The 25,881-nt window shown below is 44.7% G+C and overlaps 2 protein-coding genes across 5 annotated transcripts in view; both read right to left on the reverse strand.

Annotated features, from left to right (window-relative positions):
* Positions 1–324: 324 nt before the first annotated feature.
* LOC118376896 (interferon regulatory factor 8-like) lies at positions 325–7,187 on the reverse strand. 4 transcript variants are annotated; one of them, XM_035763707.2, is made up of 9 exons: positions 7,004–7,187; positions 6,573–6,746; positions 4,368–4,551; positions 3,988–4,079; positions 3,647–3,755; positions 2,872–2,919; positions 2,361–2,765; positions 2,056–2,171; positions 325–1,503 (listed from the first exon to the last, which is right to left on the reverse strand). In XM_035763707.2, the coding sequence occupies exons 2-9, from the start codon at positions 6,744–6,746 to the stop codon at positions 1,306–1,308; spliced, it is 1,326 nt and encodes a 441-aa protein (XP_035619600.1). In that variant the 5' UTR covers positions 7,004–7,187; the 3' UTR covers positions 325–1,305. The 4 variants fall into 4 exon arrangements, with proteins under 4 accessions (XP_035619600.1, XP_035619598.1, XP_035619599.1 ...); XM_035763705.2 differs by having other exon boundaries at positions 3,979–4,079; positions 7,004–7,186; XM_035763706.2 differs by having other exon boundaries at positions 3,988–4,082; positions 7,004–7,186.
* Positions 7,188–10,234: 3,047 nt separating this feature from the next.
* The window catches only part of LOC118376904 (dual specificity protein phosphatase 22-A-like), a 58,183-nt gene continuing 42,536 nt past the window's right edge, over positions 10,235–25,881 (reverse strand). Inside the window, exon 8 of the mRNA XM_052482460.1 lies at positions 10,235–11,713. Coding sequence (XP_052338420.1) covers positions 11,597–11,713 — 117 coding nt within the window. The 3' untranslated portion in view covers positions 10,235–11,596. The remainder of the gene's footprint in view (positions 11,714–25,881) is intronic.

The raw sequence follows: 25,881 nt of genomic DNA on the forward strand, positions 1-25,881 counted from the left end.
ATGCATGTGAAGGAGTTCCTTATATACTGTTGTGACAAGCAGGGCTACTGCCATGTAACAGTCGGTGGTGGCTAGAATGGGTACACTTCTCTGGAAGATGCTTTTTTAGGCTGGCTGCAGCTTTGAAAGTATTCAATGAAATACACACACACACAGAAAACGTATATAATTTCACCATTTATTCTGGCCTATTGTGTGTTGAATAGTTTTCAAGCCATCATCAAAGTATCAATCAAAGATATGTTCAGTAAGTGACTTCATAGATATTGCAGTATAACAGCTCATAAATAAAATGCTAGCCAAATGAAGAGATTCACTGAAAAGTTTGATAAATTGTTTTTAATTTGAAAAATGAATTCAGAGAGAGTAAAACAGTGGACAGAATAGGATAGTAAAACCTATCTATATCAAATACAATCCAAGCAATCATGTTGCTGTTAAAATCTCTCGTACAGTATAAGAAAAATATGTTTCTACAGTACAAATAGAACAAATGTAAAGGTTAAGGATGTTCTACATATAAAGAATAGGTAATCTAGTGTACCTAAATGTCCTGCCTTCCTTGTAGTTATGCTGTCCCTTTATTGTCCATGTTTAAATGTACTCTGATATGATGACTAGTATGGCGTATTGGATTGAATATCAATCAAATTTTCCATAATAAAAAATACATTAAAAGCAAGTGAGAAATCTGACAAAGAAATCACACAAAAGTTAGTCAATCGATAGACACAAATTCTAATATAACATTCGACACTTCAGGGTTTATTCAATCAACTTTACTGCTGTAATAAATTAACCATGTGTTGTTTAAAAATGAATAGTGATAACCTTGATGGTAGTAGGTTTACAAGACAGAATAGTTCAAACTACTATATTTTGAATTGTATTACATTTGAACTATTTTTCTTCTGGATTGGGGGAAACATGTGGTATACTTACTGGGGTGGTATATTTGATGAGTAAACCCTTTAATACATTTACAGCACCATTTGTAATACGGTTGTATAGTACTTCCCTTTCTTGACACACAGTGTCTCTGTAACACCCAAGCTGCATACCTTTGGGTCCTATCAGTTCACACCTTGCAAGTATTGGCTTTGTTCCGATCCCCTATCCCATCTCTTTCTCCATTCATCAAAGTATGCCCTTGCTCATTGGCTCTGAAGAATTGAAAAGCATTGCTGTATGCAAGGGCTAAAAGGAGTGAGAGGCTGAAGTGTATGTTAGTGACACATTTCACCATATGTCATGTCAGTCCTTTCTTGTTATATCAATGAGGGGGAGTGAAGGAAGGTGCTCTGTTCAGGCGGTGATGGGCATGTTGTCCCTGTAGCAGGCTACCCTCTGGGGGGCGGTGTAGCTACACAGGTCCTGGTAGATCCGGGCCATCTGCTCCCCGGCATGCAGCTCGTCTGACTGGATCTCCAGGTTAGGACTGCTGTACTGGGAACGACGCATGCTCACTGCATCCAACAGCTGCTGGCAGTTCACTGGAGTGACCTGTGGCCGAGCACAGACAGAGAAAGAAGAAGAGAAGGGGAGAGGGAGAGAAGGAGAGGGGCAACTGTAAGCTCAGTCTGCCAGCTTCTGACAGTAGACTGGAGTGATCTGAACACAACCAGACAGGGAGAGAAGAAGAGAGGTAACTGTTAGCCCAGCTTGTATTTTTAAGGTACACTCTTAGAAAAAAAGGTGCTATCTAGAACCTTAAAGGGTTCTTCGACTGTCCCCATAGGAGAACCCTTTGAATAACCCTTTTTAGTTCCAGGTAGAACACCTTTGGTTCCAGGTAGAACCCTTTTAGGTTCCATGTAGAACCTTTTTCTAGAGGATTCTACATGGAGCCCAAAAGGGTTCTACCTTGAAGCAAAAAGGCTTGGGGACAGCCAGAAGAACCCCTTTGGAACCCTTGTTTTCTAAGAGTGTAGTGGTGCCCTTTTGACCAAATCACCTTGAAGACTAAAGTTACCTCTATTTACTCAAACACATTCTGGGACTGTGCTGGGGGGATACCACATGTTTCAGTGATCCAGGGGATATAACCTCTGTTACCTGGACAATGATAAGTTTGGTCTTGGCTGTGCTGAGGTCATGAAGCTCCTCCCCAAAACACAGGGTCACCATGGGGTCAGGGGCTGGAATCTGGCCCTCCTGGTACAGCTGGAGAGCTGGGACAAACAAAGCAGACAGAGAAGAACTTATTACACAGACAGAGAATGCTTCATCATAACTGCACACTGATGAGTGAAGGTACTCCAAAGAGTATATATCAGTCAAGAGTATATGTATTCCTGTCCTCTTCAGAGCAAAACATCCTAAATCAACAACAAAAACAACATGAGTTCCTTTCTCCTCACCTTGGAAGAACCTTCCTGTATCAAAAATCTTGACCACATCATCTCTCTCCAGTTTGCAGGGCCCCCCGGGGCTGTAGTGGGGGCCCAATCCCCCCAGCCCGCTCCAGAACACACGGCTCTGGCACAGCCTCTTGATGAAGATGCCCTCGCGGTTGGCACGGACCAGCACACCCCTCTCCAGGTGGCCCAGGAGCTTGCGGGTGACATGGCGTTGGCGCTCAACCTCGATGAGTTCAGCGGGAGGGAAACAGACGTTCTGCAGGCTGTCTGGGAGACCGTAGGGGGACCTGTGCTGGACCAAGGGAGGCTGACCCGGAGAGATACGACAGCCATCAGCATGAGATGTCACCACGCTGTCCATCAGCTTCCCACCATAGAAGAAGTTAATGATCATCTGGGAGAAGGCTGGAAACAGAGGGAGGGAAGTGTTGAGTAAGCCACCGCATTGTCTTCTATTAAGTCTCGCAGAGGAATAAATACATCTGTATTTAGAAATACTGAGGAAACATACCGGCATTGAAAGAACCCATCGGCGAGGGATCTTGATGCCCCGGGAAGACTGCAGGGAAATAAAAAGAAAAAGATAACTGACTTTGTGGTATAGATTTTTTCTATTATGAAATTCAAATATTGCCTTCCTCTTACATATGCAGCATGCTCGTTAAGATGCAATGATCTTGAGTGACCGTGAAAAACATCTGACCCCTCTATCATGTCATGATTTGTCATTTCATCAAAAAATACAGCCCGTCAAGCACAACAGACTCACAGGCGGTGTGACCAAGAAACAAACACCTTAGTCAGCAAAGTGCTAAAGGAAATGAGTAAATCCTTCCCCCTCTAGAGTCATGTAAACAAGCTTGTGTTAGAAGCCATAACTGCAAGGTAAAGTCGCAGTTTTGCATCGCTATAGATACGCAGTTATTTTTAAACTAAGAAATCTCAACTCTCACAAAGGAGGAACTGTAGCCTCATGCTGTAGCCTCATGCTGTAGCCTCATGCTGTAGCCTCATAGAACATACCACAATAATGCCCACTTTGATACAGGAGACATAAACATGCAAGTTTCTCTACAAAATGTCCACATGGAAAACAGCTAGACAGATACTTTTAACAAGGACAATATGATGTATTAAATAGATCAGATAATTGACATTTGTTCCAGTCTTCACTGTATGAAAGTGTTTAAATGGACATGACACCACTGCATGTTGGCGATACTCCACTAGATTGGATGACACTGCTAAAGAAAAGAACCATGGACTGAGTGGAGAAGGACCCTTACCACTGACACTGCCCTGGGACCAGTACTCTGGACTGGGCTGCATCCTACAGCCATCCTCCTGGGGAGAGTGGCTCCTCTTGATGATGCCAAGGTACTCATCACTAGAAGACTGTTAATGGAATGACAAACCATACATCAACAACCATACATATAAAAGCTGCTTTAGAAACAGAAGAGGTAATATAGTTGGTAGTGGAAGACAGAGACAGAAAAGGAGGGAACACTTGACAGACATTAAAATAAGAAAACAGAAAAACAGAGTGAGTGAAGTCAGTGAGAAATATAGACAGAGAGAGGAAGGGAAGAAATGGATGGAAAAAATAAAAGCATACCTGCTTCACCTCTTTGATGAGCTCCTCCAGGTGTGCAGAGCTGCAGTCCATGTCAGTACTGTCACCAGGGCTAGATGTCAAAACTGCTGCTGCACTTTTACCTGCTGGAGCAGAGGGGACAGCATGGTTGTTAGTCTTATTATCACAACTATTCTTTCTATTTACTGCGGAAAAGGCTGATGGTCAAATGTAAATCAAGTCTCAGCAGCAAGCTGTCTTTGTCCAGGTGTCTATGTTTTCAACTCTGATCAAGGCAACGTCCTGCTGCTGAAACATTAGTGACTTTTAATAAATAATTTGCATTGGTGCAATTTGACTCTACATCCATTCAATGCAGGTGTTTATAGTGTTCATTATTCTAATGTCTCCATAGTGAAATATGAACTCACTCTTCTGCTCCTCCTCTGGGACAATGCGGTACACCTTGTAGGGCTCAGAGATGTCCAGCTGGGACCTGTCTCCCACCTCCTCGAAGTCGGGGCTCTTATTGAGGGCACACCGCAGCCTGGTCTTCCATGTAGCAGGCTCAGCCTTCTCCCCCTCCTTAAACTTCCCCTTAAACACCGCCCAGGCCTGCAGGGTGGGAGCAGGTACATTAGAACGACAGTCATATTAACACACATCAAAACATAACACATACCTGCTGGTGCTGTCAACAACTTGTTATATTGAAAAAGGTCTGGAACTGAACGAAAGAGATGAGAAAAGTCCACGATGAAGCCATGCATAGAAGTAATTAGAACTCAACTACTTTGACAGGCAGAATACAATTAATCACATGATAAATACATAAAGGTTACATAAAACAAAATGTTGAATTGTAATGACATGAAACTGGACAGGTTCTGGTTTAAATGATTTGTTAACTATTAAGTTATAATTACATATAATTACACAAAGATATTAGATTTTCAATGTAATTTTTCTCTGCTTGTCTTATTATGACCATGGGCTCTATTTTAGCTGGCTCCAAGGAGGCGCAAGTGTCAAATGTAGATTAGTTTGCAATTTCATCATGTCAAAACTGGTACACTGGCATTTTCCAGCCATAACGCCAGGTTCAGCAATTTACCTGTCTAAAATCAGCTCGCTTGCACTGAGGGGGGGAAAGGTGGCAATATTTGAGGTGTGTTTTTAAAAACAAGCACAAAAGTGACAATTTCATGGAGCGCAAATGGGAAGTTTTAAGACTCACAAAAAGCAGGTTTTAACGGTAACACAGCTGATAATGGCATGGATTTTGAGAGGTAGCCTATCCAGGCATGATGCACAGTGCCCATGAAAGACATATGTGTTTTTTATACCAGTGAAATTCTTATTTAGAAACATAAAAAACCGATTGGTTTCATTTAGTTTAATTATATATATTTTTTCATGAGCATAGCCTAACCTCCCCTTATTCAAGGCCGATTTATCAGCATAGCACAGATACATCTTTTTCTCCTGGCCATTAGCCAAGTAGCCTATGGATAAAGGGGTTTTAAATGGTCTGCTAAGAGTGCTTAGAAATATTTTGGAGGTTTTAACCCTCATGGTTTTTCATCTTTCACAATTGACATACCTGCTTAGTTCATTTCGCTTGTTCAAGTATCCATCCTCATCTCCACAGAGTGCATTTCATCTGGTTACCAAAGACACGCTCCTCCAAATGGATTTAAATGATTCAGTCCTATAATGCTTTATCATGGTAGGCCTATGCTATATTTTGCGTATTGATAACGTGCCTCACACATACAATGTGATTTGTGGGAACCTAGTATTTTTTAGTTTAGAAGAAGTGTGATGAGTAAAGACATGTAGGCTATAGGCTAGGCTCATTGAAGCCATTTACAACACTGTTGACCGACAACATTGCAAACATAGGCTTTTGAGCTATTTACGGTTGCTATTACTCATGACTGTAGCCTATGCTATTTAATAAGCTGTAGTATCAATCCACAATGGACCAGCAGGAATTGGAATAGATGGCAATGCAAAGATCATCAATAACCTACAGAACTTGACAAATGCATGCATTAAGCCATGGAATGTGTTGAGCGCTTGTCACACCAACAACTTGTTCATTCATCAAAACCCAGCCCTTTCGTGCCCCTGCCAGCTATTGTGCTTATAATTCTGGCTGTGAGAACAGCAAAAATATTTCTGACACACCCCCAGAACAAGAGATACTGCCAGCACTTAGATTTAGCATTGTGTTAGGTTTGTTAAAATAGAGCCCCATGACTCATAGATCAAGGTATTGTCATCTATGTCATCATACTCTGCAATTAATGTGTAACCTATATGTGCGTTACAGGTGGTGAGAATGTGTTAGTTAAACCAACAAAACGTAATTCACACCCGTTCTATTTGTATGCGCATACTCAACAATGAATGTGTATTTTATGTGCGTTACAGGTGGTGAGAATGTTTAAGTTAAACCAACAAAACGTCATTCACACCTGCTCTATTTGTAGGCGCGGGATAAAAAGTGTGTTATAATGTGCCTCTCCAAAAGTCGTGCGGAAGGCTACACATATCGGTGATCTAAATATGCTCTCAAATCCACCGCTATCAACACAATCCTCGTTTGAAATGTGTGTCAATGAACCTACCTTGAAGATAGAGGCGTCGACCTCCTGGTTGTAATCCTGCTTCCCAGCATGTTTCCAGGGGATACGGAACATAATGCGGCTGTCGTCCTCCCAGACCAGCCCCGGGTACTGGCCGCTCTGGATCTGCTCAACTAGCCACTGTTTCAGCCTCCGACCGCCCGGGTTTACTGACATCTGTCATAAACATTCACAAGACATGTCACTGTATGTGCTGAACGTTTGTTTTAATTTGATGCTTGTTTGTGATAATTAGGAACTTATTTCAAGAGAGAGCGAGGCAGATATAGAGGGAGGGGAGAGAGCAAAAAGTAAAACAAGATAGTAATGGTTTATTATTTCAAAACAACTATCATTTTCTAATAGCCTGCGTTTTATATAGGTAGAAAAGGGAACACGCTTGAAGAGTTTAAACAAATACAACTAAATCTTACCTTTTATCTTTGTATTGATAAGTATTTTAGATATCCTTCAAATAGCTTATTGAAGACTATTGTTAAACCTTAATACCAAGTCGATGTCTCAGCGTCAATAGAATAAGTCTTTACTCGTATAACAGTTTAATATCTTCTTTCAGGTAAATGAAGCATTGACTGCAAGCTGATTGGACGGATGCGTTTCATTTGTATCCAATAAGGTTTGGGAAATACTTATAGACAACCCAATCCGGAAGTCTTGTTCTTCGACGCAGTGTCATTTACAAGAAATCATCTGACAGGAGACATCGTAGGGTCTATGCCACAGTTGGTTACAGACGGCGGGGTATTGGACAATCCTGGATAATAATTAGTAAAGGACAAAGGGGATTTCACAGCGTCATAAAATACATTTTTACTGTAAAGTTTGGCCCAACAGGTATTGTTCCTTCGTTACTAAAACCCCCACTTGTGCAGGTTGTACAACAGTTTAGGCTACATTCAAACATAATGTAGGCGTCGGCAGGGTAACTTTCAGGACGGCTATGGTTGACTGATATCTATGCTGAAATAGATGCAATTATAAAGTGTTTATCATGTTACCATGTTAATTCGTTTTTATTTCGTGAGAATAAGAGTGTCCCAAAAAAATACAACGTTTCTAATGCCAACATGCTTATTCAAAGGCCTCATACTGAAAGGACTATACACTGATTGTACAAAACATTTAGAACACCTGCTCTTTCCATGACATTTACTGACCAGGTGAATCTAAGTGAAAGCTATGACCTATTAATGATGTCACCTGTTAAATCCACTTCAATCAGTGTAGATGAAGGGGAGAAGACAGGTTGAAGAAGATTTTTAAGCCTTAAGACAATTGAGATATGGATTGTGTATGTGTGCCATTCAGAGGGTGGATGGGCAAGACAAAATATTTAAGTGCCTTTGAATGGGGTATGGTAGTAGCTGCCAGTTACACTGGTTTGAGTGTGTCAAGAACTGCAACGCTGATGGGTTTTTCACACTCAACAGTTTCCCGTGTGTATCAAAAATGGTCCACCACGATTCATTTCATTTTTAAAAGCTTCTACGAAAATGTATATAAATCAGAATTAAACAACAGCTGGACTGATACTATAGCCTTCTTAGACTCAACAACTCTGAAGCAAGACAAAAAATAATCACTAAAAACAGAGATCACCCAAGAAGAAATATTAGATATGGTTAAAACATTCACATGGAGAAAAACACCAGGAATGGATGGCTTTCCCATAGAATTCTATTCAACGTAACAGGTGTCAGTATTGGTAAACATGAATATAAACGAATCTTATTGGCAGATGATCTCTTGATATACAGTTGCAGTCTGAAGTTTACATACACTTAGGCTGGAGTCATTAAAACTAGTTTTTCAACAAATGTCTTGTTAACAAACTATAGTTTTGGCCAGTCGGTTAGAACATCTACTTTGTGCATGACACAAGTCATTTTTCTGATAGGCTAATTGACATCGTTTGAGTCAATTGAAAGTGGACCTGTGGATGTTTTCATGGCCTACCTTCAAACTCGGGTGGCAGGGTAGCCTAGTGGTTAGAGCGTTGGACTAGTAACCGGAACCGCCGAGCTGACAAGGTACAAATCTGTCGTTCTGCCCCTGAACAGGCAGTTAACCCACTGTTCCTAGGCCGTCATTGAAAATAAGAATTTGTTCTTAACTGACTTGCTTCGTTAAATAAAGGTAAAATAAATAAAAACTCAGTGCCTCTTTGCTTGACATCATGGGACAATTAAAATAAATCAGCCAAGACCTCAGAAAAAAATTGTAGACCTCCACAAGTCTGGTTCATCTTTGGGAGTAATTTCCAAACGCCTGAAGGTACCACGTTCATCTGTACAAACAATATTATACATGTATAAACACCATAGGACCACACAGCTATCATACCGCTCAGGAAGGAGACGCGTTCTGTCTCCTAGAGATAAACGTGCTCTGGTGCGAAAAGTGCAAATCAATCCCAGAACAACAGCAAAGGACCTTGTGCAGATACTGGAGGAAACAGGTAGAAAAGTATCTATATTCACAGTAAAACAAGTGCTATATCGACATAACCTGAAAGGCCGCTCAGCAAGGAAGAAGCCACTGCTCCAAAACCGGCATCAGAAAGCCAGACTACGGTTTACAACTGCACATGGGGACAAACATCATACTTTTTGGAGAAATGTCCTCTGGTCTGGTGAATCAAAAATAGAACTGTTTGGCCATAATGACCATCGTTATGTTTGGGGGGAAAAGGGGGAGGCTTGCAAGACGAAGAACACCATCCCAACCGTGAAGCACAGGAATGGCAGCATCATGTTGTGGGGGTGCTTTGCTGTAGGAGGGACTGGTGCACTTCACAAACTAAATGGCATCATGAGGCAGGAAAATTATGTGGATTTATTGAAGCAACATCTCAAGACATCATTCAGGAAGTTAAAGCTTGGTCGCAAATGGGTCTTCCAAATGGACAATGACCCCAAGCATACTTCCAAAGTTGTGGCAAAAGGTCTTAAGGACAACAAAGTCAAGGTATTGGAGTGGCCATCACAAAGCCCTGACCTCAATCCTATAGAACATTTGTTGGCACAACTGAAAAAGAGTGTGCGAGCAAGGAAGCCTACAAACCTGACTCAGTTCCACCAGCTCTGTCAGGAGGAATGGGTCAAAATTTACCCAACTTATTGTGGGAAGCTTGTGGAAGGCTACCCGAAATGTTTGACCCAAGTTATTAAATAATTTAAAGGCAATGCTACCAAATACTAATTGAGTGTATGTAAACTTCTGACCCACTGGGAATGTGATGAAAGAAATAAAAGCTAAAATAAATAATTCTCTCTACTATTATTCTGACATTTCACATTCTTAAAAGAAAGTGGTGATCCTAACTGACCTAAGACAGGGAATTTTTTACTAGGATTAAATGTCAGGAATTGTGAAAAACTGAGTTTAAATGCATTTGGCTAAGGTGTATGTAAACTTCCGACTTCAACTGTACCTGACCAATATTGAAAACTCAATGGCCCCTTTGCTAAAAAATATTTACAGAATATTTGAAAATCTCAGGAAATAATTTTAACACGGAAAAAAACTAAATAATGGAAATAGGATTTTTTTTTTTTTTTAAATACTCACGATATACAGCAATACTTTAAGTGGACCACAAAAAAATATAAAATACTTAGGATACTTAATAAATGACAACAAACTACAAATATATACAGATACATTTATTCCATTACTCAACAATATGAAAGCAGATCTAATTAAATTCAATTGTCTTCCCATAAATCTTGCAGGTAGAATAAACCACTTTAGAATGTCATGGCTGACAAAGTTTTTGTATTTATTTAACCGAAGACAGTCTTAAAAAAAGTGTACTCAGTCATAACATACTTTATTGGGGAAAATCAAATGCATGGAATAAAAAGGAAAGTTTTACATCTTCCTAAATCTGAAGTTGGTTTTAACCTGCCAGACTCGGTAATGAGGAAAAATGGGTACATACTGAAGATGCGCATGCTCATCCCCAGAATCTTTTCACATGTCTATTTTCAAAGGATAAAGCTATGAACACTATCACAACATGGGAGAAAATGAAACGTATTCTTGAAGAACCAATATCACTTCTTAAAAACACAACGTTATGGAACAATCCTTGGAGAGCTTTTCAGAATTCACAGATAAATTGGTCAACATGGAAACCTTAAGGCTTTGAAACCGGAATTGACTTGGTAACAGGAAATACAGTTATTTCCATGACAGAATAAAAAATCCATGCAACTTAAAAGTGAGATATCACAAAATGTATATTTGAAAACCTTTGGGCATCAGAGCAACCTTGATGGAATCTTTGAGTCAGATAAAGGATGTTCATATGATCGGGAAGGTATACAAAACCTAGAGAGCAAATCCAACTGGCAATCTCTTAGAAAAAAATATAAACTATTGAAACCAAGACTTTAAAAAACTGATGTTGGCATAAAATGGAAGGAAAGTTGGAGCATAACTCATGAAATTACAGCTAACAAAAATGTATGCTTAATCCAGTTTAACATGATGTATAGAATTTATTATACAAGAGACAAAATTCACAAATTCTACATTACAATGGCAGAATCATGTCTTAAAACGAATAATGACTCAATGATCCATGCTTTGTGGACGGAGCTAGAAAGTTGGCTGTTACAATGTAAACTTAATTTTAATCTGTCTGTCTGTATATTTCAAGACATGGTGAAATATAGTGAGATACCCGATGGGTGGGACAATTATCTTCTCATCACTCATCTTGAAAAAACGGATACAGAAAACTTGGAAATCAATCAATCCGCCATCATTAATACAATGGAAAAATGTAATGATATATTATTTAAATATTGAAAGTGCGTGGGCTACGGAGGGGGAAAAATGGTGCAGTTTCAGGCCATGTTGAAAGTGATTCGGGCACTGGAGATGGGGGTGTTTACTAGAGGGTCTGGCCAGGTGGGATGTAGTTAATGTTTGTATGATGTTGTCATTTATGTGTATGTTTTGTATTGTTTATAAAATCTTACAAAAAAAAGAATGGTTCACCACCCAGAGGACATCCAGCCAACTGTGGGAAGCATTGGAGTCAACATGGGCCAGCATCCCTGAAGAATGCTATCGAAACCTTGTAGTCCATGTCCCGACGAATTGAGGCTGTTCTGAGGGCAAAAGGGGATGCAAGTCAATATTAGGAAGGCGTTCCTAATGTTTTGTACACTCAGTTTATATGCTAAAAATAGCCTGCCCTACAGCAGATAGCCGATTTCATCTGATTAATATTAAAACGCTATTCTACACAGGAATGGTCCAGTGGTTTCAACAGGTACTGCAGGGCTGAATACTGGAGGAGAGGGTTAACTTGTTGTGACCAATCCTCAGTATTGTGATCACACAACCTTTGTATATATCATTTCGAAACTAAGAAAAGCAGTTGTGGTGGAGGTAAGGTCATATGTCCAGGGTGCGTTTTGAGGATTTGAGCCATGTCCTGGTTTGGCCTCACCTGTACGGAAAGGGGTGGAGTCTGTACGGGCGGGGGGGCTGTTTGGGGAAGCTGGGGGTGGCATAGTCTCTGGGTCAGAGAAGGACTTCTCACTGAGGGGAACAGAACACTAATTGTTACTACTGTGTCCATGCCAGCCTGGGGTGGCACGGCGAAGGCACGCTGTCTCTGACCAACCCTCCATCTCTGGGTCTTTCCCTAACACATACACAAATAATATTTTATTTGTCACATGTGCTGAACACAACAGGTGTAGACTGAATAGTGAAATTCTTTTTTACGCTCCCTTCCCAACGATGCAGAGTAAAAAAATATATAACACGAGGGGGGAAAAACACAAGAATGGAGCTACATTAACATGACCAAAAGTATGTGGACAACTGTTCGTTGAACATCTCATTCCAAAATCATGTGCATTAGTATGGAGTTGGTCCCTCCTTTGCTGCTATAACAGCCTCCACTCTTCTGGGAAGGGTTTCCACTAGATGTTGGAACATTGCTGCGGGGACTTGCTTCCATTCAGCCACAAGAGCATTAGTGAGGTCGGGCACTGATGTTTGGCGATAGGCCTGCCTCGCAGTCTGCGCTCCAATTCATCCCAAAGGTGTTCGATGGGGTTGAGGACAGGGCTATGTGCAGGCCAGTCAAGCTATTCCACACCGATCTCGACAAACCATTCTGTATGGACCTCGCTTTGTGCACAGAGGCATTGTCATGCTGAAACAGGTAAGGGCCTTCCCCAAACTGTTGCCACAAAGTTAGAAGAACAGAATTGTCTAGAATGTCATTGTATACTGTAGTGCAGTGGTTCCCAAACTTTTTATAGTCCCGTATCCCTTCAAACATTCAATCTACAGCTACGCACCCCCTCTAGCACCGGGGTCAGCGCCCTCTCAGATGTTGTTTTTTGCCATCATTGTAAGCCTGCCACACACACACACTATACAATACACTTATTAAACATAAGAACAAGTGTGAGTTTTTGTCACAACCCAGCTGGTGGTAAGTGACAAAGAGCTCTTATAGGACCAGGGCACAAATAATAATATAATAATATTCAATAATTTTGCTCTTTATTTAACCATCTTACATATAAAACCTTATTTGTTCATCTAAAATTGTTAATAACTCACCACAGGTTAATGAGAAGGGTATGTTTGAAAGGATGCACATAACTCTGCAATGTTGGGTTGTATTGGAGAGAGTCTCAGTCTTAAATCATTTTCCACACACAGTCTGTGTCTATTTAGTTTCCATGCTAGTGAGGGCCGAGAATCCACTCTAACATAGGTACATGGTTGCAAAGGGCGTCAGTGTCTTAACAGCGTGATTTGCCAAGGCAGGATTCTCTGAGCGCAGCCCAATTCAGAAATCTGGCAGTGGCTTCTGATGAAATTCAATTTTCACAGAACCGCTTGTTGCAATTTCGATGAGTCTCTCTTGTTCAGATATCGGTAAGTGGACTGAAAGGGATAACGAATCCAGTTGTTTATATCATCCGTTTTGGGAAAGTAGCTGCGTAATTGCGCACCCAACTCACTCAGGTGTTTCGCTATTTCACATTTGACATTGTCCGTAAACTTGAGTTAATTTGCATACAAAAAAATCATACATTGATGTAAAGACCTGTGTGTTGTCTTTGTTAATGCAGATTAGAAGAGCTCCAACTTCTTAATTATAGACTCAATTTTGTCCTGCACCTTGAATATAGTTGAGGAGAGTCTCTGTAATCCTAGATTCAGATCATTCAGGCGAGAAAAAACTTCACCCAGATTGGCCAGTCATGTGAGAAACTCGTCATCATGCAAGCGGTCAGACAAATGAAAATTATGGTCAGTAAAGAAAACTTTAAGCTCGTCTGTCAATTTAAAAAATGTGTCAATACCTAGCCCCTTGATAACCAGCGCACTTCTGTATGTTGTAAAATTGTTACATGGTCACTACCCATATCATTGCATAGTGCAGAAAATACACGAGAGTTCAGGGGCCTTGCAAGTCAACCATTTTCACTGTAGTGTCCAAAACATCTTTCAAGCTGTCAGGCATTCCCTTGGCAGCAAGAGCCTCTCGGTGTATGCTGCAGTGTACCCAAGTGGCGTCAGGAGCAATTGTTTGCATGCGCGTTACCACTCCACTATGTCTCCCTGTCATGGCTTTACTCCATCGGTACATATACCAACACATCTTGACCACCAAAGTCCATTTGATGCCACAAAGCTGTCCAGTACTTAAAATAAATCCTCTCCTATTGTCCTGGTTTCCAGAAGAGGATGTCTTCATTAATTGACCCCACCATAAACGTAATGGACATATTACATTTACATTTAAGTCATTTAGCAGACGCTCTTATCCAGAGCGACTTACAAATTGGTGCATACACCTTATGACATCCAGTGGAACAGCCACTTTACAATAGTGCATCTAAATCTTTTTAGGGGGGTGAGAAGGATTACTTACCCTATCCTAGGTATTCCTTGAAGAGGTGGGGTTTCAGGTGTCTCCGGAAGGTGGTGATTGACTCCGCTGTCCTGGCGTCGTGAGGAGTTTGTTCCACCATTGGGGGCCAGAGCAGCGAACAGTTTTGACTGGGCTGAGCGGGAACTGTACTTCCTCAGTGGTAGGGAGGCGAGCAGGCCAGAGGTGGATGAACGCAGTGCCCTTGTTTGGGTGTAGGGCCTGATCAGAGCCTGGAGGTACTGAGGTGCCGTTCCCCTCACAGCTCCGTAGGCAAGCACCATGGTCTTGTAGCGGATGCGAGCTTCAACTGGAAGCCAGTGGAGAGAGCGGAGGAGCGGGGTGACGTGAGAGAACTTGGGAACGTTGAACACCAGACGGGCTGCGGCGTTCTGGATGAGTTGTAGGGGTTTAATGGCACAGGCAGGGAGCCCAGCCAACAGCGAGTTGCAGTAATCAAGACGGGAGATGACAAGTGCCTGGATTAGTACCTGCGCCGCTTCCTGTGTGAGGCAGGGTCGTACTCTGCGGATGTTGTAGAGCATGAACCTACAGGAACGGGACACCGCCTTGATGTTAGTTGAGAACGACAGGGTGTTGTCCAGGATCACGCCAAGGTTCTTAGCGCTCTGGGAGGAGGACACAATGGAGTTGTCAACCGTGATGGCGAGATCATGGAACGGGCAGTCCTTCCCCGGGAGGAAGAGGAGCTCCGTCTTGCTGAGGTTCAGCTTGAGGTGGTGAACCGTCATCCACACTGATATGTCTGCCAGACATGCAGAGATGCGATTCGCCACCTGGTCATCAGAAGGGGGAAAGGAGAAGATTAATTGTGTGTCGTCTGCATAGCAATGATAGGAGAGACCATGTGAGGTTATGACAGAGCCAAGTGACTTGGTGTATAGCGAGAATAAGAGAGGGCCTAGAACAGAGCCCTGGGGACACCAGTGGTGAGAGCGCATGGTGAGGAGACAGATTCTCGCCACGCCACCTGGTAGGAGCGACCTGTCAGGTAGGACGCAATCCAAGCGTGGGCCGCGCCGGAGATGCCCAACTCGGAGAGGGTGGAGAGGAGGATCTGATGGTTCACAGTATCGAAGGCAGCCGATAGGTCTAGAAGGATGAGAGCAGAGGAGAGAGAGTTAGCTTTAGCAGTGCGGAGCGCCTCCGTGATACAGAGAAGAGCAGTCTCAGTTGAATGACTAGTCTTGAAACCTGACTGATTTGGATCAAGAAGGTCATTCTGAGAGAGATAGCGGTAGAGCTGGCCAAGGACGGCACGCTCAAGAGTTTTGGAGAGAAAAGAAAGAAGGGATACTGGTCTGTAGTTGTTGACATCGGAGGGATCGAGTGTAGGTTTTTTCAGAAGGGGTGCAACTCTCGCTCTCTTGAAGACGGAAGGGACGTAGCCAGCGGTCAGGGATGAGTTGATGAGCGAGGTGAGGTAAGGGAGAAGGTCTCCGGAAATGGTCTGGAGAAGAGAGGAGGGGATAGGTTCAAGCGGGCAGGTTGTTGGGCGGCCGGCCGTCACAAGACGCGAGATTTCATCTGGAGAGAGAGGGGAGAAAGAGGTCAGAGCATAGGGTAGGGCAGTGTGAGCAGAACCAGCGGTGTCGTTTGACTTAGCAAACGAGGATCGGATGTCGTCGACCTTCTTTTCAAAATGGTTGACGAAGTCATCTGCAGAGAGGGAGGAGGGGGGGGGATTCAGGAGGGAGGAGAAGGTGGCAAAGAGCTTCCTAGGGTTAGAGGCAGATGCTTGAAATTTAGAGTGGTAGAAAGTGGCTTTAGCAGCAGAGACAGAGGAGGAAAATGTAGAGAGGAGGGAGTGAAAGGATGCCAGGTCCGCAGGGAGGCGAGTTTTCCTCCATTTCCGCTCGGCTGCCCGGAGCCCTGTTCTGTGAGCTCGCAATGAGTCGTCGAGCCACGGAGCGGGAGGGGAGGACCGAGCCGGCCTGGAGGATAGGGGACATAGAGAGTCAAAGGATGCAGAAAGGGAGGAGAGGAGGGTTGAGGAGGCAGAATCAGGAGATAGGTTGGAGAAGGTTTGAGCAGAGGGAAGAGATGATAGGATGGAAGAGGAGAGAGTAGCGGGGGAGAGAGAGCGAAGGTTGGGACGGCGCGATACCATCCGAGTAGGGGCAGCGTGGGAAGTGTTGGATGAGAGCGAGAGGGAAAAGGATACAAGGTAGTGGTCGGAGACTTGGAGGGGAGTTGCAATGAGGTTAGTGGAAGAACAGCATCTAGTAAAGATGAGGTCAAGCGTATTGCCTGCCTTGTGAGTAGGGGGAAGGTGAGAGGGTGAGGTCAAAAGAGGAGAGGAGTGGAAAGAAGGAGGCAGAGAGGAATGAGTCAAAGGTAGACGTGGGGAGGTTAAAGTCACCCAGAACTGTGAGAGGTGAGCCGTCCTCAGGAAAGGAGCTTATCAAGGCATCAAGCTCATTGATGAACTCTCCAAGGGAACCTGGAGGGCGATAAATGATAAGGATGTTAAGCTTGAAAGGGCTGGTAACTGTGACAGCATGGAATTCAAAGGAGGCGATAGACAGATGGGTAAGGGGAGAAAGAGAGAAAGACCACTTGGGAGAGATGAGGATCCCGGTGCCACCACCCCGCTGACCAGAAGCTCTCGGGGTGTGCGAGAACACGTGGGCGGACGAGGAGAGAGCAGTAGGAGTAGCAGTGTTATCTGTGGTGATCCATGTTTCCGTCAGTGCCAAGAAGTCGAGGGACTGGAGGGAGGCATAGGCTGAGATGAACTCTGCCTTGTTGGCCGCAGATCGGCAGTTCCAGAGGCTACCGGAGACCTGGAACTCCACGTGGGTCGTGCGCGCTGGGACCACCAGATTAGGTGGCCGCGGCCACGCGGTGTGGAGCGTCTGTATGGTCTGTGCAGAGAGGAGAGAACAGGGATAGACAGACACATAGTTGACAGGCTACAGAAGAGGCTACGCTAATGCAAAGGAGATTGGAATGACAAGTGGACTACACGTCTCGAATGTTCAGAAAGTTAAGCTTACGTAGCAAGAATCTTATTGACTAAAATGATTAAAATGATACAGTACTGCTGAAGTAGGCTAGCTGGCAGTAGCTGTGTTGTTGACACTACACTAATCAAGTCGTTCCGTTGAGTGTAATAGTTTCTACAGTGCTACTATTCGGGGGCTAGCTGGCTAGCTAGCAGTGTTGTTTACGTTACGTTGCGTTAAAAGAACGACAATAGCTGGCTAGCTAACCTAGAAAATCGCTCTAGACTACACAATTATCTTTGAAACAAAGACGGCTATGTAGCTAGCTATGTAGCTAGCTACGATCAAACAAATCAAACCGTTGTACTGTAATGAAATGAAATGAAAATGTGATACTACCTGTGACTGCGACCGGGTTGTTGAATTCGATTCAGTAGACGTTGGCTAGCTGTTAGCTGTTAGCTGTTGGCTAGCTAGCAGAGTCTCCTACGTTAAGGACGACAAATAGCTGGCTAGCGAACCTCGGTAAATTAAGATAATCACTCCAAGACTACACACTCTAAACTACACAATTATCTTGGAAACAAAGACAGCTATGTAGCTAGCTAACACTAAACTAATCAAGTCGTTCAGTTGAGTGAATAGCACTACAGTGATGCTAATCTGTGGGCGTTTGCTAGCGTTTGCTAGCTGCTGGGCGAATAGCAGTGAAGGCTACGTTAGGGCGACGAAATACGATAATTATGCAATTATCTCTGATACAAGGACGGCTATGTAGCTAGCTAAGAAGAAATTGCTAAGATTAGACAAATCAACCGTTGTACTATAATGAAATGTAATGAAAAAGTTATACTACCAGCGGAGCGAAGTGCGATGCGACCGCTCGCTCCAACCCGGATTTGTATTATACCAGGAGCCCTGCCAGGCCCGCCACTGTTGACTCATCCAGCTGTAATGCAAAGAATTCACTTGCTTGTATGCGAAGCAGTAATTGTTTCAAAACATCTCCTGCCATGTTACTGATGTGTCATGAAACAGTGTTATTTGATGAAGGCATTGTATGTATAGTTATTTGGGCCTTTTCCCCCAGCATTGTCCCAGCCATATCCGCGGCAGCAGGGAGAATGAAGTCCTCCACGATAGTATGGGGCTTGCCTGTCATAGCCACTCGGTAGCTCACCACATAAGACTCTTCTTGACACTTCTTATTAATGGTATCTGTTGCTTTTATACACTGCTCAAAGAAATAAATGGAACACTAAAATAACACATCCTAGATCTGATTGAATGAAATATTCTTATTAAATACTTTTTTCTTTACATAGTTGAATGTGCTGACAACAAAATCACACAAAAATTATCAATGGAAATCAAATGTATCAACCCATGGTGGTCTGGATTTGGAGTCACACTCAAAATTAAAGTGGAAAACCATACTACAGGCTGATCCAACTTCGATGTAATGTACTTAAAACAAGTCAAAATGAGGCTCAGTAGTGTGTGTGGCCTCCCCGTGCCTGTATGACCTCCCTACAACGCATGGGCATGCTCCTGATGAGGTGGCGGATGGTATCCTGAGGGATCTCCTCCCAGACCTGGACTAAAGCATCCGCCAACTCCTGGACAGTCTGTGGTGCAACGTGGCGTTGGTGGATGGAGCGAGACATGATGTCCCAGATGTGCTCAATTGGATTTAGGTCTGGTTAACGGGCGGGCCAGTCCATAGCATCAATGTCTTCCTCTTGCAGGAATTGCTGACACACTCCAGCCACATGGGGTCTAGCATTGTCTTGCATTAGGAGGAACCCAGGGCCAACAGCACCAGCATATGGTCTCACAAGGGGTCTGAGGATCTCATCTCGGTACCTAATGGCAGTCAGGCTACCTCTGGCGAGCACATGGAGGGCTGTGCGGCCCCCCAAAGAAATGCCATCCCAAACCATGACTGACCCACCGCCAAACCGGTCATGTTGGAGGATGTTGCAGGTAGCAGAACGTTCTCCACGGTGTCTCCAGACTCTGTCACGTCTGTCACATGTGCTCAGTGTGAACCTACTTTCATCTGTGAAGAGCACAGGGCGCCAGTGGCGAATTTGCCAATCTTGGTGTTCTCTGGCAAATGCCAAACGTCCTGTACGGTGTTGGGCTGTAAGCACAACCCTCACCTGTGGACGTCGGGCCCTCATACCACTCTCATGGAGTCTGTTTCTGACCGTTTAAGCAGGCACATGAACATTTGTGGCCTGCTGGAGGTAATTTTGCAGGGCTGTGGCAGTGCTCCTCCTTGCACAAAGGCAGAGGTAGCGGTCCTGCTGCTGGGTTGTTGCCCTCCTACGGCCTCCTCCACGTCTCCTGATGTACTGGCCTGTCTCCTGGTAGCGCCTCCATGCTCTGGACACTACGCTGACAGACACGGCAAACCTTCTTGCCACAGCTCGCATTGATGTGCCATCCTGGATGAGCTGCACTACCTGAGCCACTTGTGTGGGTTGTAGACTCCGTCTCATGCTACCACTAGAGTGAAAGCACCGCCAGCATTCAAAAGTGACCAAAACATCAGCCAGGAAGCATAGGAACTGAGAAGTGGTCTGTGGTCACCACCTGCAGAACCACTCCTTTATTGGGGATGTCTTGCTAATTACAGCATGTGAAATTTATTGTCAATCAGTGTTGCTTCCTAAGTGGACAGTTTGATGGTGAAGCATGATTCATCACTCCAAAGAATGCGTTTCCACTGCTTCAGAGTCCAATGGCAGCAAGCTTTACACCACTCCAGCCGATGCTTGGCATTGCGCATGGTGATCTTAGGCTTGTGTGCTGCTGCTCGGCCATGGAAACCTATTTCATGAAGCTCCAGACAAACAGTTATTGTGCTGATGTTGCTTCCAGAGGCAGTTTGGAACTCAGTAGTGAGTGTTACAACAAGAAGACAGACAATTTTTATGCGCCATGCGCTTCAGCACTCGGTGGTCCTGTTCTGTGAGCTTGTGTGGCCTACGACTTCGTGGCAAAGCCTTTGCTGTTCCTAGACATTTCCACATCACAATAACAGCTCTTACAGTTGACCGGGGCAGCTCGAGCAGGGCATAAATTTAACGAACTGACTTGTTGGAAAGGTGGCATCCTATGACAGTGCCACATTGAAAGTCACTGAGCTCTTCAGTAAGACCATTCTACTGCCAATGTTTGTCTATAGAGATTGCATGGCTGTGTGCTCGATTTTATACACCTGCCAGCAACAGATGTGGCTGAAATAGCCGAAGCCACTCATTTGAAGGGGCGTCCACATACTTTTATATAGGTTCCATGTGGCTCAGTTGGTAGAACAGGTCGCTTGCAACGGCAGGGTTGGGGTTCGATTCCCACGAGGGACCAGTATGAAAAAAATGGATAAGAGTGTCTGCTAAATGACTAAAACCTCAAGTGTAAAAATATATACAGGAAGTACCAGTATCAGATCAAAGGGTATGAAGTATTTGAGGTAGATATAGAAAGTCTACACTCCCATTCAACATTTCCACCTCATAGCCTGGAATTAAAATGGTATTTTTTCCCCCATTGATTTAAACATCCTAACCCACAACTATGAAGTGAAAATAAATATTCTGGATATTTAAATTTAAATCTATTTAAAAAATTGAATTGAAAAGCTTGGTTGGTTAATAGGATGACAATCTTGAATTACCTCAGGTGTAACCAATCACCTTCAAAATCACACACTAAGTTTATTGGCCTCCATCTGTGTTAAATTGTAGTGATTCACATGATTTCAGGATATATTCAGCAGTTCAAATCAAATTTTATTTGTCACATGCGCAGAACACAACAGTGAAATGCTTACTTACAAGCCCTTAACCAACAAGTAAAAATAAAAGTAACAAATAATTAAAGAGCAACAGTAAAATAACAATAGCGAGGCTATATACAGGGGGTACCGCTACTGAGTCAATGTGCAGGGGCACCGGTTACTTGAGATAATTGAGGTAATATGTACATGTAGTTAGAGTTATTAAAGTGACTATGCAAAGATAATAACAGAGAGCAGCAGTAGCGTAAAAGGAGAGGGGGGAGGGGCAATGCAAATAGTCTGGGTAGCCATTTGATTAGATGTTTCCTGAGGACGGCTCACCTCTCACAGTTCTGGGCGACTTTAACCTCCCCACGTCTACCTTTGACTCATTCCTCTCTGCCTCCTTCTTTCCACTCCTTTCCTCTTTTGACCTCACCCTCTCACCTTCCCCCCCTACTCACAAGGCAGGCAATACGCTCGACCTCATCTTTACTAGATGCTGTTCTTCCACTAACCTCATTGCAACTCCCCTCCAAGTCTCCGACCACTACCTTGTATCCTTTTCCCTCTCGCTCTCATTCAACACTTCCCACACTGCCCCTACTCGGATGGTATCGCGCCGTCCCAACCTTCGCTCTCTCTCCCCCGCTACTCTCTCCTCTTCCATCCTATCATCTCTTCCCTCTGCTCAAACCTTCTCCAACCTATCTCCTGATTCTGCCTCCTCAACCCTCCTCTCCTCCCTTTCTGCATCCTTTGACTCTCTATGTCCCCTATCTTCCAGGCCGGCTCGGTCCTCCCCCCCGCTCCGTGGCTCGACGACTCATTGCGAGCTCACAGAACAGGGCTCCGGGCAGCCGAGCGGAAATGGAGGAAAACTCGCCTCCCTGCGGACCTGGCATCCTTTCGCTCCCTCCTCTCTACATTTTCCTCCTCTGTCTCTGCTGCTAAAGCCACTTTCTACCACTCTAAATTCCAAGCATCTGCCTCTAACCCTAGGAAGCTCTTTGCCACCTTCTCCTCCCTCCTGAATCCTCCTCCCCCTCCCCCTCCTCCCTCTCTGCAGATGACTTCGTCAACCATTTTGAAAAGAAGGTCGACGACATCCGATCCTCGTTTGCTAAGTCAAACGACACCGCTGGTTCTGCTCACACTGCCCTACCCGGTGCTCTGACCTCTTTCTCCCCTCTCTCTCCAGATGAAATCTCGCGTCTTGTGACGGCCGGCCGCCCAACAACCTGCCCGCTCGACCCTATCCCCTCCTCTCTTCTCCAGACCATTTCCGGAGACCTTCTCCCTTACCTCACCTCGCTCATCAACTAATCCCTGACCGCTGGCTACGTCCCTTCCGTCTTCAAGAGAGCGAGAGTTGCACCCCTTCTGAAAAAACCTACACTCGATCCCTCCGATGTCAACAACTACAGACCAGTATCCCTTCTTTCTTTTCTCTCCAAAACTCTTGAACGTGCCGTCCTTGGCCAGCTCTCCCGCTATCTCTCTCAGAATGACCTTCTTGATCCAAATCAGTCAGGTTTCAAGACTAGTCATTCAACTGAGACTGCTCTTCTCTGTATCACGGAGGCGCTCCGCACCGCTAAAGCTAACTCTCTCTCCTCTGCTCTCATCCTTCTAGACCTATCGGCTGCCTTCGATACTGTGAACCATCAGATCCTCCTCTCCACCCTCTCCGAGTTGGGCATCTCCGGCGCGGCCCACGCTTGGATTGCGTCCTACCTGACAGGTCGCTCCTACCAGGTGGCGTGGCGAGAATCTGTCTCCTCACCACGCGCTCTCACCACTGGTGTCCCCCAGGGCTCTGTTCTAGGCCCTCTCCTATTCTCGCTATACACCAAGTCACTTGGTTCTGTCATAACCTCACATGGTCTCTCCTATCATTGCTATGCAGACGACACACAATTAATCTTCTCCTTTCCTCCTTCTGATGACCAGGTGGTGAATCGCATCTCTGCATGTCTGGCAGACATATCAGTGTGGATGACGGATCACCACCTCAAGCTGAACCTCGGCAAGACGGAGCTGCTCTTCCTCCCGGGAAGGACTGCCCGTTCCATGATCTCGCCATCACGGTTGACAACTCCATTGTGTCCTCCTCCCAGAGCGCTAAGAACCTTGGCGTGATCCTGGACAACACCCTGTCGTTCTCAACTAACATCAAGGCGGTAGCCCGTTCCTGTAGGTTCATGCTCTACAACATCCGCAGAGTACGACCCTGCCTCACACAGGAAGCGGCGCAGGTCCTAATCCAGGCACTTGTCATCTCCCGTCTGGATTACTGCAACTCGCTGTTGGCTGGGCTCCTGCCTGTGCCATTAAACCCCTACAACTCATCCAGAACGCCGCAGCCCGTCTGGTGTTCAACCTTCCCAAGTTCTCTCACGTCACCCCGCTCCTCCGCTCTCTCCACTGGCTTCCAGTTGAAGCTCGCATCCGCTACAAGACCATGGTGCTTGCCTACGGAGCTGTGAGGGGAACGGCACCTCAGTACCTCCAGGCTCTGATCAGTCCCTACACCCAAACAAGGGCACTGCGTTCATCCACCTCTGGCCTGCTCGCCTCCCTACCACTGAGGAAGTACAGTTCCCGCTCAGCCCAGTCAAAACTGTTCGCTGCTCTGGCTCCCCAATGGTGGAACACACTCCCTCACGACGCCAGGACAGCGGAGTCAATCACCACCTTCCGGAGACACCTGAAACCCCACCTCTTTAAGGAATACCTAGGATAGGATAAAGTAATCCCCCCCCCCCTTAAAAGATTTAGATGCACTATTGTAAAGTGGCTGTTCCACTCGATGTCATAAGGTGAATGCACCAATTTGTAAGTCGCTCTGGATAAGAGCGTCTGCTAAATGACTTAAATGTAAATGTAAATGTAATGTTCAGGAGTCTTATGGCTTGGGGGTAGAAGCTGTTTAGAAGCCTCTTGGACCAAGACTTGGCGCTCCCGTACCCCTTGCCGTGTGGTAGCAGAGAGAACAGTCTATGACTAGGTTGGCTAGATTATTTGACAATTTTTAGGGCCTTCCTCTGACACACCTAGTATAGAGGTCCTGGATGGCAGAAAGTTTGGCCCCAGTGATGTACTGGGCGGTACACACTACCCTCTGTAGTGCCTTGCGGTCGGAGGCCGAGCAGTTACCATACCAAGCTGTGATGCAACCCGTCACGATGCTCTCGATGGTGAAGCTGTAGATCCTTTTGAGGATCTGAGGACCCATGCCAAATCTTTTCAGTCTCCTGAGGAGGAATAGGTTTTGTCGTGCCCTCTTCACGATTGTCTTGTGCTTGGACCATGTTAGTTTGTTGGTGATGTGGACACCAAGGAACTTGAAGCTCTCAACCTGCTCCACTACAGCACCATCTATGAGAATGGGGGCATGCTACCGGGGGCAAACTACCTGCCCTCCAGGACACCTACACCACCCGATGTCACAGCAAGGCCAAAAAGATCAAGAAGGACAACAACCACTCGAGCCACTGCCTGTTCACCCGGCTATCATCCAGAAGGCGAGGTCAGTACAGGTGCATCAAAGCTGGGATCGAGAGACTGAAACACAGCTTCTATCTCAAGGCCATCAGACTGTTAAACAGCCATCACTAACATTGAGTGGCTGCTGCCAACATACGGACTCAAATCTCTAGCCACTTTAATAACTAAAAATTGGAAGTAATAAATGTATCACTAGTCACTTTAAACAATGGCACTTTATATCACATTTACATACCCTACATTACTCATCTCATACAGTGGGGAGAACAAGTATTTGATACACTGCTGATTTTGCAGGTTTTCCTACTTACAAAGCATGTAGAGGTCTGTAATTTTTATCATAGGTACACATCAACTGTGAGAGACGGAATCTAAAACAAAAATCCAGAAAATCACATTGTATGATTTTTAAGTAATTAATTTGCATTTTATTGCATGACATAAGTATTTGATCACCGACCAACCAGTAAGAATTCCAGCTCTCACAGACCTGTTAGTTTTCCTTTAAGAAGCCCTCCTGTTCTCCACTCATTACCTGTATTAACTGCACCTGTTTGAACTCGTTTCCTGTATAAAAGACACCTGTCCACACACTCAATCAAACATACTCCAACCTCTCCACAATGGCCAAGACCAGAGAGCTGTGTAAGGACATCAGGGATAAAATTGTAGACCTGCTTCTGATAAGACAAAAATAGAGCTTTTTGGTCTGAACTCCTCACCGTGTTTGGAGGAAGAGGAAGGATGAGTACAACCCCAAGAAAACCATCCCAACCGTGAAGCATGGAGGTGGAAACATCATTCTTTGGGAATGCTTTTCTGCAAAGGGGACAGGACGACTGCACCGTATTGAGGAGAGGATGGCTGGGGCCATGTATCGCGAGATCCTGGCCAACAACCTCCTTCCCTCAGTAAGAGCATTGAAGATGGGTCGTGGCTGGGTCTTCCAGCATGACAACGTCCCGAAACACACAGCCAGGGCAACTAAGGAGTGGCTCCGTAAGAAGCATCTCAAGGTCCTGGAGTGGCCTAGCCAGTCTCCAGACCTGAACCCAATAGAAGATCTTTGGAGGGAGCTGAAAGTCCGTATTGCCCAGCGACAGT

The sequence above is a fragment of the Oncorhynchus keta genome, chromosome 2 (assembly GCF_023373465.1).
Source record: "Oncorhynchus keta strain PuntledgeMale-10-30-2019 chromosome 2, Oket_V2, whole genome shotgun sequence".
NCBI classification, from domain to species: domain Eukaryota; kingdom Metazoa; phylum Chordata; class Actinopteri; order Salmoniformes; family Salmonidae; genus Oncorhynchus; species Oncorhynchus keta.